This window comes from Nomascus leucogenys, chromosome X (genome assembly GCF_006542625.1).
Source record: "Nomascus leucogenys isolate Asia chromosome X, Asia_NLE_v1, whole genome shotgun sequence".
Classification (NCBI taxonomy): Eukaryota; Metazoa; Chordata; class Mammalia; order Primates; family Hylobatidae; genus Nomascus; species Nomascus leucogenys.
Window position 1 is genome coordinate 23109453 of NC_044406.1, and position 16048 is coordinate 23125500.

General features: G+C 43.8%; 1 protein-coding gene across 2 annotated transcripts in view; it reads right to left on the reverse strand.

Annotated features, from left to right (window-relative positions):
• PCYT1B (phosphate cytidylyltransferase 1, choline, beta) overlaps nucleotides 1–16048 on the reverse strand; it is a 115476-nt gene that overhangs the window by 22279 nt on the left and 77149 nt on the right. For both annotated transcript variants that reach the window (XM_003261163.3, XM_003261162.2), the window contains exons 4-5: nucleotides 9605–9756; nucleotides 6825–6903 (exon numbers count right to left, since the gene is read on the reverse strand). In XM_003261163.3, coding sequence (XP_003261211.1) covers nucleotides 6825–6903; nucleotides 9605–9756 — 231 coding nt within the window. The remainder of the gene's footprint in view (nucleotides 1–6824; nucleotides 6904–9604; nucleotides 9757–16048) is intronic.

Here is a 16048-nt window from a genome sequence, read left to right on the forward strand (position 1 = left end):
CAACTCTGCTTCATCTCCAAGGAAGTCTGCTCACGTTATACTAAAGGAAAAGAAGAAAAAGTGTACTATTTGTGTCGTCTCTGATCTAAAGGCACGCCTGTACGGATGGTTAGATGATTTATCTTCCTAAGAACAGTCTACTGTACTGGTAGTTTCACCACTAAAAGGCCCTTTCATCTAGAATATGTGGGGCTGAGTAAAAATAAACAAGCACAGAGGATGCCAAGTTCTAAAAGAACTTCCTTAAAGGCTTCAAAGATAAATGTGTGTATATTAACAGATATAGGGCTATAAAGAGGTCACAAATATTAACAAAGACAAGAATCAGGTTTATGCTCACATTTCTGTTGTGAACTGAAATGACATGTTGTTGGCAACTGAGATCTTTCTACCCCATATCATTACAGCCACTCAGTCAGAGGCATCAGGCATGGGACAGTATGATGGACAAAGCCTGGGGACAAGGGCACTGGGTTCTTGGTTTGTAGACGTGGGCAAGTCACTCAAACCCTCTGAAGGCAAGTTACTTAACTGTAGTCTCCTCAGCTGAGAAAAAGGTGACTGGACATGATGACCTGGGACTCATCTGTGCCATTTCTTTCTCTCTCACTCCCTACATCCAACTGAGTTCCCAATCTACTTCTTAAATGTTTCCCTAATTCACTCACTTTCCTCCATCCTAAACCAATTCAACATCATCTTGGTCAAAGATCACAGCAAGAACCTCAAAACCAGTCTCCAGCGATGTCATTTTTGTCTGCCTCAACCCAGAGGGCAAGGTCTACAGAGCGTTCTTACTAAATGCAAGTCAGAGGTCTGCTCAAAACCCTCCACTGGCTTTCTGCTCCTCTGGATTCAGAGTCAAGTCCTTAACTTGGCTGTGCAGCAGCTTGCATGTCTCTTCCCTGTGCTTCTCTCCAATTTTATCTCAGACCCTCTCCCTTTCACTCCCTAAACCAAGGCCCCCCTGCTGTACAACTGCAGGGGGGGGACTGCTGTTGTATTCTGTGGAGCTGGGCAGTAGGCTGACCCTGCCTCAGCCCAGCCATGCTGGATTTCTTCAGTGTCCTGAAAGGGTTGGTTCCCCTCCCCTCACTCTGCCACAGACACAATCTCTACCTAGTTAACTCCTGGGCATCCAGTGGGCTTCAGCCTTAGTGTCACTTCCTCAAGCAAATATCTCAACCCTCAGACTAGGTCTTCTGGTGTGTTGTTCCTTCCCATGGACCACTCCCCTTCCCTCCAAATACAGCAAGATCTTTATAAAATAACTTGTTCAACAACTGTCTTGTTGACTATAAGCTACACTAGGGAAGGGATCACGCCTTTCTCATCCTCTTCTACATTCTCAGCACTGGGTGACAAACAGGCACCATAGGAATATTTGTTGAATGAATGACTAGATGAATATTGATCTCTAAGTGCCCCTCCAAACCCAGTTCTCTCTGAATGTTTCCATCTTGCAGCCCCAATGAGGGTGTCTCTTTGGAGCTTTCTTTTGATGTCATTTGCACGTTTATAGTATCAGTAGCAGAGTGGCACTGCTGATGTTGGAGACAAAACATCCAGTTTCTTATGTTCCATGGTCAGAGGACAGTTGGGGTTTGCCACTAGGCCAAACACTTCTTTTATCACCTTCTAGGAGGGAAGAATCTAACACGGAAAACCAAATGGAAGGCAGAAGATGTAAACATCTAAACACATGAACATAAATAGCACCGAAATTGACCCAGCTGTGCAGGAGGCTCTAGTGGGTGGGGGAACCCTGAGACGACATCCCCACCTTTGTGGGAACAGTGGGGAACATTCTGGTGAGAAATCCATCCCATCTTTCAGCAGGCAGATATTTTACCCACACCCCTCCTGCTGAAATAATAAGACGATTCTCTAGTGACTAATGGATTTTAGCAAGTCATGTAAGACATTGATGCCATGAGCTTACCCTTTCTTTGAAGCCAGAAGGTGAAGTCTCTGTGTTTGAGTAACTGAAAGTAGATTTGGCTTAGGGAGAGATTTGCTTTGGCTGGTTGGGAGGTAGGTCTCTGAAAGAAGCCAAGCCCTCTGTTGACATAATGAGATACCCGGGTTCCTTCAAATCCTAATTATTGCTCTGCTAAAAATATTCGGTAATGAGCACGATCAGAGAACCTTTTTTATCATGCTTTTCAGAATTGCGGCATTTGGTAATGGAGCTATTTTAAGAAGCAGCAAAGCACATGTTAATGAAGGAAACTTTCAACAGTAGTAGGCAATATTAGAATGGTGATGAGTAATGTGGACCTTACAGTCTATTTAATTTAAGCTCCATCTTTTCATCCAGCTTTGCTAGAGGATTTTGACACATAGTTCTGACAAGCAGAGCAGAGTGTTGTAAAGCTTAAGTCATGCCCTTGATATCTCTGGTTTCATTTAAAGAGACTTTTGACTTTCAAAATAAGCCATGATTTGAGTATGAAAGCCAAATATGGATGCTGAGGCCATTTCTGAGCATCTTTCTCCCATGATGAATTCTGGCCTTCTCTACCTGGGTCCCAAATAGATCATTACTGTGATTCTCCCTCCTGCTAAGGAATCAGCAGAGCAGATTTGATGGAGCACAAGGAAGGGTCCTTGCACATAGGAAAAGTCACACCGAGTCTTAGCCCGTGCTTCTAGGGCAAGTAAAATACTACCTGACTATTCAATTTGGAAAGGGCATTGGGGTGGATTAAAGATGGCCCAATTCCCTTCCCCTGGAATCTGGGCTGGCCTCAGTGACTTGCTTGTACCAAATGAATGTGGCAAAAGTAACTCTGTGTGACTTCCAAGACTAAGTCAGAAGAATCCTTGTGGCTTCTGTCAAGATTGCTTTCTCTCTAGATATTACCTTTCAGCTGCCAGGCTGTGAGAAGCCCAAGCAACAGGAAGAAGCCACCTGCATGCCCCAGTGGCAACTGCAACTGAGCGCCGTGATCATAGCCAGCATCCAAGGCCAGCCAGGTAAGTGTACCACCTGGGAGCCCCAGCCCAGTCGAGCCTTCAGATGACTACAGCCCCCAACAACATCTGACTACAACTGTTTGAGAGACCCCAAGCAAGAACTACCCAGCCAAGCCTCTGCTAAAATCCTGCCCCACAAAATCATGAGTGAAATCAAGAGGCTCTTTTAAGTCACTAACTTTGGGAGTCACTTTCTTATGCAACAATAGGGATGCTGGATTGCTAGAGTTAGAAAAATGTTGGACTTGTTCCTACACCTAAACAACTGGAACTTGACATTTTATTCCCCAAATCAGGAAAGCAACATATTCTTAGCTCACTGACAGCCACTCACCCAGAAAGAAAACTGCCACCAAATGCTTATTCCTATACACTATAAGGTAGCCAAGGAACTATTGCCCCCAGGAAACACTGATTCAAGAAACCCTGGGGATAACTCAGCTGGATGAGAATGCCTGGTCCAGATCTTTGCTACTGTAAGTGAGGCCTATGGACCTACAGCATCTAACAACCTGAGAGCTCACTAGAAATGGGAATCTCTGGCCCCACCAGACCTACTGAATCTGAATCTGAATTTTCACAAGATTCCACAGATGATCTGAGGCATATCTAAGTTTCATAAGCACTGGTCTATAACAAATCCTTATGGCAATTTTAGGAAAGGAGCAGCTGGCTCACAATTCAGATCTTACAACGACTTTAAAGGGTATTTATCAGGCCAGGCATGGTGGCTCACACCTATAATCCCAGCACTTTGGGAGGCCGAGGTAGGAGGATCACTTGAGCCCAGGAGTTTGAGACCAGTCTGGGCAACATAGGGGGACTCTACAAAAAATTTTAAAATTAGCTGGGCATGGTGGTGTGTGCCTGTAGTCCCAGCTACTTGAGAGGCTGAGGTGGGAGGATCGCCTGAGCCCAGGAGGTCGAGGTTGCAGTGAGCTATGATCACACCACTGTACTCCAGCCTGGGTGAAAGAGTGAGACCTTGTCTCATAAATTAAGTAAGTAAAGTAAGTAAATAAATAAATATTAATCACACCATGCTATAACCCATCTTGATGTAACTGAGGCATCTGCCAGTTTCTTCTCCAGTTCCAGAGCAGACTTCCAAGTCCAAAGTGTATGAGGTTTCCTTCCTTGGAACTCCTCACAAACAAGATTGAGACTTGAGAATGTCAGGCCTCCCATTATCCAATGCTCTTGACTTCTGAGAAAGTCCTTCCTAAGAAGATGGTACAGTCCCCACCACCAGCCCTGCAGGGGATGGCATGGAGCTTCCCAGGCTGGCCCCCAAGGAATGTGAACCAACAAAAACGCCATCAGGGAGAATACATACATTTTATGTAACAATAATTTTTCAAACTAGTATCCAATGTTGTTTTCATTTCTAGGGATCATGTCTGTCCTGAGGCCCTGCTCCCATGGACACTGAAACCTCGATGACTTCAGGGGGAGGCAGATGAAGCTGAGAGTACAGGAGGCCGTGTTCAGCCTTCAACTTCTAAAACAGGCTGTTTTTAAGACTCATTTAAAAAGAAGAGTTAAGAAAGGCAAGAATTCCACTAGGAAGAGCCAGGCTTTGAGGAGTATAAAAAGGGTATTCTAAATCCCAGAAGTGTCTTTTGAACTATTAAGAACCAGAGGCTGAGTAGACTCAGGGTACAGAATGTTTGACTATAAGCCCTGGAGTGTATATTAACCCTGGGAAGCCATGAAATTAATTAAGGGACAGTTTTCTGCTCTCCAGGAAGAAGAAAATCACCTCTGGGAGTTGAGGGGAGGAATGCAGAGAGGGATCGGGAGGCGGACAGCAGAAGTGAGAGAACAGGAGTGCGGTCTGTCCCTTGCTCCGACACAGGTTCAAATCTTAGAAAGCTCAGTGCAGGGCCACTGGCACCTTGTTTATGACCAGGAATTTTGGAAAAAAATAGTTTTACAGAGGCCAACATGGCGGGCAGGTCAGACAGGGCCTGACACGGCTTACTGACATTGCCCGGTTTTCCTTGCCCTCTAGTAGATTATGGAGGACATTTTTTAAGTTTCCTGGGGACTCTCTAGAGGAATATGGAAGGAAGCCAAGATTTAAGATCAGCATGACTGCTGGGCAGCACACCTATAGCACAGGGAAGGGAATCCTGCGGCAGAGGCTGTGGCCAAGACAGGCCAAAGCGGGGAGGTGACAGAGTCTCAGAGGCTGCCACAGGGGTCTGGTAGGTGGGGCTGATGGCTGAGCAGGTCTTGAGACCTCACAACTAAAGATCCCCATCCCATGCCAGGCCAGAGTGCTGCAGAAACTTAGATCACCTCAGGAGAAAAAGGCAAAAAGTTTACTCTACACAGTCTAAGTACAAACCTAGAAGAGTCCAAATGATTTCACATGTCAAGTGTTTTTTTTTTTTTCTGTCAGCTGTGGAAATGGGGTTTCCTAGTTAAGTTTAGTTATCGAAACCACTTATGGCCCCCCAGTTGCTCCTTCCCACACAAAGACCTGATCACGGCACTCCCCTGCCTCAGAACAGTATTTGGTTCCATGTAACATCATATGGAAGCAAGCCTCAACCAGCTTGTCCCGCCAGTCTCCATCTCTGCCTCCCACCTCCACACACCCTACACTATATTAACATGTTTACTTTCTCCAGATACACTGTGCTTCGTACAGTCCCACCTTCGAACATGCTGTCCTGGCCTGCTGTATTGTATATACTCTGCCACAGGCTGGTTATATTTTGGGTAATTATTTATGTCTGTCTGTGCTGTCTCTCAAGGGTGAGGTCTATGTCTTACTCATTTTCTCTCATACAATTCCTGGCTTATAGATGCACTCAGGGGATTCATATATTAAACAGTGACAGCCAAAACCATCCAAGATGGAACGGGCTGCCTCAGAAGGCAGGGAGTTCCCCATCATGGGAAATGTAAAAGCATCAGTTCTGCCAGGAGCTGGCAATGATGTCAAGAAGGAGATAGGAGCCTGGGTCAGTGACCCTTAGGAGCCTATCCTACCTCAAGAATCTGAAGGTCCATGAGTACCAGGAAAAGGCTGTAGTAGCAGCGGCCTGAGTGGGAAATGGTGGGAGCAAGCTGAGTGGAGTCTCATTGGTCCCCAGGAGTGGGGAAGATGGCTCTGATGGCACATGTCAACAATGGCTCTAGTATAATGCAGGGAACATGAGACTTCTTGAAATCCCTATGCATATGGTAACTCATTATAGTATCTGCACCTGCCAGATAATGGTTTAATGTATGTAGGAAGGTATGCATGGGTGTACCTACAGTGCCTATAGATGAGATGCATGGTAGATAGTAAAATAGCAGAAAATAAGCCAAGCCATTAAAACATTTACCCATTTTTTTTTGCCTCCACATGTGGTACCTGGTAATATTACTAACATGTGACAAGATGACACTAGAAATATGGCAGGACTAACTTTGGATACAAGGAGTCCAGATTATTAACTAGCCAGTTATCTATCTTCTTCTGGAAGGAAATTTCTTGGGAGTATCCAATAATTTCATTGTGAAGACTTAATTATGAATGAGGAAAATGGCTGCCCTCTAAGTAATGGGGTCCTGCACTTTTCGTCTGATGAGCCTGGAAATTAAGCCTCAGACCTGAAGTTGAGCACTTTGGTGCTCAGGTTCATTCCTATATAAATACCTAAATGGTATCTGTGCCATAACTGAGCCTTAGCACATGCTAACAGTGGCTTGTAGAAGCCGCTTGGGGGACATCTAAAGTTGTAACTCCCTGTTTGTATACACTGCAGATGTCCCAGGGCAGATGTCTCTTATTACACCTGATTATTGTGATGTGGCTGACAGGTGAGCACAGGGGAATGCCTCACCTGCTTCCTTTATGTGCTTGTAAACATCATCAGAGCCAGCAGAGGAATACGGAATGTCATCATGAGCCACAAAGTCAATCTGTTGAAGAGAGAGAAGAGTGATGTCACCACTGGGATGGATGTGCATGTCTGCAGATTTGAAGGGGGGAATGGTGACTTCATAATGCCTTTTCAAAATAAGGCAGTTGTATGTTACATTTATAGTGGAGACCTGAATCCTTGGCTGAAATGTATTTCCAACTATTTTCATTCTATGAGATAATGGGAACTAGAAGAATAAATGTTTTGGTTTCTCTCCTTTGCTGGTCCCTCTTTCTTGTCCTACCCCAGAGAGTAGAATTTCTTGGCCTTCTGTCCTTCTGCATCTAAAGTTTCTCCTTGAGAGAACCCATTAATTCTTTGAATTTTTATCATCCCTCCTATGATGAGGAACTCAAATCTTCATTTCCTGTCCCATTGATGGCAATGGGCACTCACACTTAGGTCACATTTTATACTGTGAAAAGGAATTTGTCTCTTTCCTCATTTGATCCTCATAACCACCTTGTGAGGTGGGCAGGCCACATGTTACTACTTCAGTTGGGACATAAGGTGCTGAAACTAGAAAATTTGTTAGATTTACCCACGGCTTAAGGACTGGAGTGGGCTGCTGGGGCACCAGGCCAAGTTTAGGGGGCTACCAGGGCACCAGGCCAGGTGGTCTTAACTCCCACTGCATCCCTCTCTTTTACCACATCTTGCTGTCACTTTAAATCATCCTGTCCTGAATTGAATTCATCTTCCTGAAAACGAGTGACCCCTTCCAATGGCACTTTTATTTTATTTATTTTGGGTCTTGGGGAGACCCGAACCTTGGAATAAGCCTCTTTTCTCTACTTATTTCACTCACCCTAGGTTCTGCTGGGATGTGTGTGTGTGTGAGTTTGTGTGCACACATGCATATGTAGGTGTGTGCCCATCATTTTCTCTCCATTGCAACTACACCAAATCCAGGACCTGGTCACCCAGATTACTGCCACCAACTTGTATCTGGCCTTCCTCACTGCAGGCCCCCTCCTCTCCAAGCCATCCTGCTGTCACATGGGGTATCCTCCTTAAATAGGTTTTTTTGTTTTTGTTTTTGTTTTTTTCTGGTCATCCTCATGCCTGCTCATCTTTATTCCTGTTTCCTGCAACATCAAGTAAATACTCCTTGCCTAGATTTTAAAGCCCCGTATAACAAGCCCCTTATAATGGGGTTTCACTCTACCTTGAGAGGTAATTTAGAGTAGCAGTAGTTAAATACTTGAGAGGTAGTTTAGAGGTAGTTTAGAGATAGTTTAGAGTAGTGTGATTCTCTGCCCCACTACTTGCTAGCTATATAACTCATAAGTTGGGGGAAAGGATTCAATCAGGATTTCTCAAGCTCAGTACTAGTGACATTCGAGACTGGAGAATTCTTTGGTGTTGGGAGTTGTCCTGTGCATTGGCACATGCTTAGCTTTTACCCACTAGAAGCCGGTAGCACCCCTCTAGCTGTGACAACCCCAAATGTCTCAAGACATTGCCAAATGTTCCTCAGGGCAAACTCACCCCAGTTGAGAATCACTGGATTAAATGATATAATTATGTAAAAATGCTGAAAAGCAATTAGTACGGAGTATATCCTCAATAAATGTTTATTATTGTTATTATTAATTCTATTCTTAGTACTCAAACTTAGCTCCTTTTCCTCTCCAATGTATAATAACAACTTCTCAGGGTAGCTGTGAGATTGAATTCAATTCATATAATGACAAAGCCCTTAGCACAGTGCCGGGCACATGGTAAATACTCAATAAATTACAGCCATCATTATCATTATAAGTATCCCCCATAATGCTTAGCACATGTTGAATATACAATAGATGCTTAGTAAAAATGTGGTAGTGATTACTGGAAGTAAATCATATTGTAGTTTTTCCTTTTTCTTTTTATTCTCACTGGGAAATTGTCTCTTCAGCTATTACTCATGCACATTTATCAGTGTTCTCTATTCTCTTCTGCATCGTGGCTTTAAAAATAGAAAAGAAAATTCTTAGAACAGCTTAATCTTATTTTTTTGTACTGCTTATAAAAGGAAAGAATAGCTCCTAATGTGGGGCTGGTAGGGAGATACAAAGCACATAATTTGATGCAGATCAAAAGAATCTCTCATGTTTCCAACTAATAAAAATCTTATGTCAGTAGGATTCTCAGGGTCACAAAATCATAGATATAAAGTTCTTTCTTTAAAGGCTGACCTGTGACTTTCTGGATAAGATGTGTGTTCATTTGTCCCATGAAAAAGAATGCCTGTGAATCGATAAGCATCAATAATGACGGTGGTGATGGTGGTAACAATGACATTTTTGGAGCTCTTGCTATGGGCCAGCCAGTGTTCTAACTGCTTAACTAAGATTTCCTCTTAGATCTTCAAAACATGCCCAAAAGGAAGATACCAACATCATCCCATTTTACAGTTGAGATAAGCGAGTACAGTGTGGTTAGGTGTCTTGTTCAAGGTCCCACAACTAGGAAGAGATAGAGGCAGGATTTGGACCTGGGCGGTTTAGCTCCAGGGCCTATACCCAAAGAAGTGAGAGGATACCAGTCCTCGGGCTTGGGCGGAAGAAAGGTGCCACATCAAGCAGTTCCACATGACAGTTCCTGAAGTTACCTCTTTTAGAAATTGAGAGAGACTTTGGGATTTCCGTGGTCTTGGCTGCAGAACGAGACTCCCTAACCTTGCTACTTAGAGATTGTGGGAGAATGAGAGTTACCTTGTGTTTTTCCAGAAACTCTGGTGTGAGTGTCCAGGGAGCATCTCTGATAACTTCGTCTACGTAGCGACAGTGTCTGAGAGCTTCGTATCTCTCGGCTTCATTCATCACGGTGAAACCTTTGAATTTGTGGGTGAGATCATCACTGCAAACTAAAACAGGCAAATGCATTAAATGCCATTACTCGGCCCAGGACCTGCTCACAGCCACCCTGGTTCAGACAACGCTTCTTCAGCAGGACAAAAGAAGCACAGCCTCGCTAGGTGCTTGTCATAATCGAATTCAGTTTTTTAAGGGAACAAAGGATTTGGAGAGCAAAGTAAGCTAAAATCCACCGACAATTCAGAATTTCATTTTAGTGCTAATTACATCTGCATTTTCCACTGTGGCTTCTATTAAAATTATTCTCTACACTACCTAATGTGACTTTCATATCTTTTTATTTTCCTATCCCACCCCTCAGTGAAAATTACCATTCAGAAATAAAATGACCAAATGAACAGACACAGGAGGGAGAGAAGGAGACGAACCAAGAGGCCTGATTTACAGGAGGTTTGAGTGGTTTGAACCATCAGTTCCACTTATTTTACTAGATTATTGTACTTTGTAACCCAAGTGTGAGACACACACACACACGCACAAATACATATACTTCTGTTCCCTGGATTGAGGGCCAGTCACTACACATCAGGCCACTCAATCAAGAGAAGAAAGTCATAAAATCAAAGGTTTGATCTAGTAGAGTTCATCCTTTCACATCTTTTTTTTTTTTTTTTTTTTTTTTTTTGAGATGGAGTCTCACTCTGTCACCCAGGCTGGAGTGCAGTGGCGCCATCTCGGCTCACTGCAAGCTCCGCCTCCCGGGTTCATGCCATTCTCCTGCCTCAGCCTCTCCGAGTAGCTGGGACTACAGGCACCCGCCGCCATGCCCGGCTAATTTTTTTGTATTTTTTTTAGTAGAGACGGGGTTTCACCGTGGTCTCGATCTCCTGACCTCGTGATCCGCCCACCTCGGCCTCCCAAAGTGCTGGCATTACAAGCGTGAGCCACCGCGCCCGGACTTTTTTGTGTGTGTGTGTTTTTTGAGACAGAGTCTCGCTCTGTCACCCAGGCTGGAGTGCAGTGGCTCCATCTCGGCTCACTGCAAGCTCTGCCTCCTGGGTTCACGCCATTCTCCTGCCTCACCCTCCTGAGTAGCTGGGACTACAGGCGCCTGCCACCACCCAGGCTAATTTTTTGTACTTTTAGTAGAGATGGGGTTTCACTGTGTTAACCAGTATGGTCTCGATCTCCTGACCTTGTGATCCGCCCACCTCGGGCTCCCAAAGTGCTGGGATTACAGGCGTGAGCCACCACACCCGGCCTCCACATCTCTTATCTTTTCTAGATCTCAGGTTCCTGAACCCTCAAATGGGGATATCTTCCACTATCAGCCTTAGAAAAGATGTTTTGAGAACTTAGAAAAAAAGTGCTTTTAGGCAAACTGAACAATAAATACTATTCGCTATCCTATCTTTTGGTTGGCCAAGGCAGCTTTCCTAAGATCTCCTATGTGTCAGGAAGAAATATCATTGTGGGTACAGTCCCTGTTTACCAAGATCCCAGTGAGAGCCTTGCAGTGGCCAGTCAGAACTACCCTGACTGCTCTTTGCAATGAAATTTTTTTTCTTTAAAATATTATGTACTTATAATAAATTCACTAATTTTTTTTGAGACAGGGTCTTGTTCTGTCACCCAGGCTGGAGTTCAGTGGCGTGATCTTGGCTCACTGCAACCTCCACCTCCCAGGTTCAAGTGATTCTCCTGCCTCAGCCCCCCTAGCAGCTGGCATTACAGGTGCACACCACGACACCCAGCTAATTTTTTGTATTTTAGTAGAGATGGGGTTTCACCATGTTGGCCAGGCTGGTCTCGAACTCCTGACTGCAAGCGATCCACTGGCCTCAGCCTCCCAAAGTGTTGGGATTACAGGCATGAGGCACTGTGCCCAGCCAATAAATTCACTAATGTTAAGTGTACAATATGTGTTTAATTTAAAAAATTTAATTGATGCATAATAATTAACATATTTATGGGTAGAGTGTTATGTTTCCATGCATGTATACATTGTATAATAATCTAATCAGGATATTTAGCATATCTATCACCTCATACCTTTATCATTTCTTTGTGGTAAGAACATTCGAAATTCTTATAGCTATTTTGAAATATACAATATTGTTAACCATAGTCACCCTAATGTGCAATAGAACACCAGAACTTATTCCTCCTAACTGTAACGTAGAACTCGTTGATGAACCTCTCCCTGTCCCCCGTCACCTACCTTCCCCAGCCTCTGGTAACCACTGTTCTACTCTCTATTTCCATGAGATCAGCTTCTTTAGATTCCATATATAAGTAGTATATAAACACAAAGAAATACTATTTAGCTATGAAAAAGAATGAAATCCTGTCATTTATGGCAACATGGATGGATCTGGAGGATATTTTGTTAAGTGAAATAAGCCAGACACAGGAAGACAAATACTGCCTAATCTCACAAGATGTGTTTTAAAAACAAAAATATGATCATTTTCTTGGAACCAAATGATGGCCCACACCCAGAATCAAATCTGGCCACAGAGTAAGCACAGCCAACGGTCACACTCAGCATCCTTGAAAAACCTTCTTTTGTAGTCCCTTCACATAATCCACACCCAAGCCATCAGGAAAACTGCAGGCTCTGCCTTCAAAGCACACCCGGAAGCTATGTTTTTCTCAGCACCTCCACTGCTCCCATCCCCACCCCTTCATCATCTCTCCCAGGGATGACTGCAGTAGCCTCTTAACTGATCTCCTGATTCCAGCCTTGCCCACTCCCAACAACCTATTCTCATTGGCCAGAATGAGCCTGTTGAAGCTTGTCAGTCTGTGTCATTCCCAAACTCAGAACCCTTCCCGTCTCACTCAGAGTAAAACCAAAGTCCTCCGATGGCCGACAAGACCCACGCCTCTGCCCACTCCTTGCCTCCCTGACCAGTCTCCTAGTGTCTCCCAGCTCCCCGGCCTTGCAGTTTCTTGAATGCTTCTCAGGTCAGGGCCTTGCACTATTCCCCAAACCTGGAATAGTTGTGCTCCAAATACTCATAGAGCTCACCTCCTCCTCTCCCTCAAGTCTTTCCCCCTACCCTCTTCTTTTTTTGCTTGTGTTTTTTGGACGGAGTTTTGCTCTTGTTGCCCAGGCTGGAGTGCAATGGCACGATCTTGGCTCACTGCAACCTCTGCCTCCCGGGTTCAAGCGATTCTTCTGCCTCAGCCTCCCAAGTAGCCCCACCCTCTTCTGAATTGTGATCCTCTGCTGTGTTACTTCTCCCCATGACACTTGTCTCATGTAGCTGTCTTATTTAGTTTTATTGTTGGTGTTCCCCTATAAATTTCCCAAGGGCAGGGACTTTTGTTTCATTTTCTGATGTACCATACCTGGCCCCTAGTAGGCTTTTAACAATATTTGTTGAATGAATTAACAAAGCCTGATACATGTAGATACTCAACAAATATTTATTATTATTTACAATAATAGATGTATATTTATCTACAGGTTTCTTCCTTCTTTTCTTTTTTCTTTCTTTCTTTTTCTTTCTTTCTTTCTTTCTCTCTCTCTCTTTCCTTCTTGCCCTTTCTTTCTTTCTCTTTCTTTTTTCTTTTCTTTTCTTTTTTTTTTTTTTTTTTTGGACACAGAGTCTCCCTCTGTTGCCCAGGCTGGAGTGCAATGGTGCAATCTCAGCTCACTGCAACCTTCACCTTCTGGGTTCAAGTAATTCTCCTGCCTCAGCCTCCCGAGTAGCTGGGATTACAGGCGCCTGCCACCACACCTGGCTAATTTTTGTATTTTTAATAGAGATGGGGTTTCGCCATGTTGGCCAGGCTGGTCTCGAAGTCCTGACTTCAAGTGATCCACTTGCCTCAGCCTCCCAAAGTGCTGGGATTACAGGTGTGAGCCACCGCGCCTGGCCTACGGGAACATTTCAACAACATACACGCAAACGAGAGACTAATGAGCTTCTAGATGTATATATATATATATGCGTCTATATCTCCTATACATATTTCCTGAGATGTTTTCTATTATAGCAGTTTATATTACCAAAACAACATCAACCATTCAACCGTATGTCTGGCCTGAAAACTGATGAGTATCAGAATCACCCAAGAAGCTTGTTAAATACATATAAAGAAACCCAGCTCACTCCCTGAGATTTTGATTCAGTGAGTCTGTAGTGGGGCCCAGATAGCTCTGTCTTTGACAAGCTTCAGAGATGATTCTGATGAATACAACATTTGAAAACCCTGAAGCATATTATAAATAACTTGAGTCAAGAGCTCTGCCTGTCTTTAAATCACCCATTATGCCCAGAGGTGGGGGGAGAAAGTGGGCAGGAGGTGACAGGTAGTAGGGCCATAATAACTATGTATTGATTTACTGACTATATTAGTTTTTGACCCCATAAACAGGAATTCTTTATGGGCCATGCAATATGATTTCAAAACTAATCTAAGACTTTTTGAATGTTCTTTTAGGACCTTATTAAAATACTACCCCGAGAATCATATTGAGCAGAAACGGATTTCAGATTCATCCATTTTCTATTTTAAACAGCACAAAACTAGGCCACGCCACATCCTCCCCCTTTCTGAATCTGCACCTGAGCAATTTGGTATAACTTCTACATGACCGAGATAATGGCCTACTGATAGAGCACAAAGAAAACAAACATCCTGTTTATGCCAATACAGGGTCCTATTTTCCTATCCCAGGAGTGACCTCAAGAAGCAGCTGAACATGCTGACCAGTTATTGTCTAAACATTAATTACGCCCAAAGCAGCACTGTTGTTCTTGAGTCTTGGCAAATGCACTCTGACAACCAGATGGAGAGCTCTGGGCAGCGGTATTCCATGGATGAATTCATTGAGCTATCTGGGAACTCATGCTGCAACTAACCTATGCTGGCAGCTCACTGTGCTCCCACAGGAGAGAAAATACAACATAGGGGTTGAACTTGGGAGCCTAACAGACTCGAGTTCTAATCCCAGCTCTGCTATTACTGGGAAAGTTACTCAAACTCTCTGAGCCTCAGTTATCTGGTCTTTAAAACATGGTGAAGTTTTGAGAATTAAATTTGATCATCTTTATGAGCAGAGAGTAATGCTGAATAATGTTAGCCATTTATGAATAGTAGTAGGAAAATAGGATCATTCATGGATCTATTCCTTCAGATTTTGTGTTCCGTCTTTTCCCTGCCCCCTACTCCAAGCAGGTATGAGGGCCCCGTGGTACAGACTCCTTTGTAGGTGCTGTGAGCTCAAGTTGCTAGTAGACAGCCTGCCTTCCTGGCTGCTGTTTTCCTGAAGCCAGAGCAACTTGAGCGGTATTCTGGAAAGAAGAAGACAATGAGAGAGGAGATCTCTCCAAATTGCAGGGAAAGGGCCAAATGTCTATGGATCCCACAAGCAGCAGATGCCAGTGGCAGGACCTCAAGAGAGATGAGAATGTGAGGCCCTAGGCATGGGAGTTCTACCTGGGAACAGACTGCAGGTTCCTGACCTGTGATAGGTACACTGAATCTGCTCCCTTCTAGTAATTATTTGGGCTCAGACAGTGAGGGCAGTGCAAAAATGGCCCTGGGTTGAAGACTGGAGGCCCCGCTCCTATTTCTATAAACATTGTGGACACTTGTTTGACTCTGGGGAGGTAAAGAGAGCCCAATAAAGTCTGAGACTAGGCCAGGCGCAGTGGCTTACACCTGTAATCCCAGCACTTTGGGAGACCGAGGTGGGTGGATCATTTGAGGTCAGGAATTCGAGACCAGCCAAGCCAACATGGTGAAACCCCGTCTCTACTAAAAACATAAAAATTAGCCAGGCGTTAGTGGTGCACACCTGTAATTCCAGCTACTCAGGAGGCTGAGGCAGGAGAATCGCTTGAGCCTGGGAGGCGGAGGTTGCAGTGAGCCGAGATCACACCACTGCACTTCAGTCTGGGCAAGAGAGTGAGACCCTGTCTCAAAAAAAAAAAAAAAAAAAAAAAGGCTGAGACTGAATTTCCTACCAGTCAGGCAAAATGGACTCTTAAAGAATATTTAGTTCCAATTAAAATATAATAAAATAAACCCAAGTTTGTGGAGTAATCTTTACGTCTTCTATAGTAGTAGTAGTATGTTTACTGTTGTTATTTTTATTGCCCTCCTGTGAAGCAGAGGTGGCTATCTGGAGACTCTTTAAAAATTTTTTAGGGAAAAAAAACACTCTAGTATAAATTTTAATTCCTTGGCCTGTTTTTAAATGACACAAACTTGTAAATTAAAATGGAAGAAAAAAGAGCTTTGCAAGTGGAGAGTCTCAATTCACTAAAATAATGCCAACAAGGTAAGATTGCATAGAAGAATTTTCAAATTATTACTGGCTAC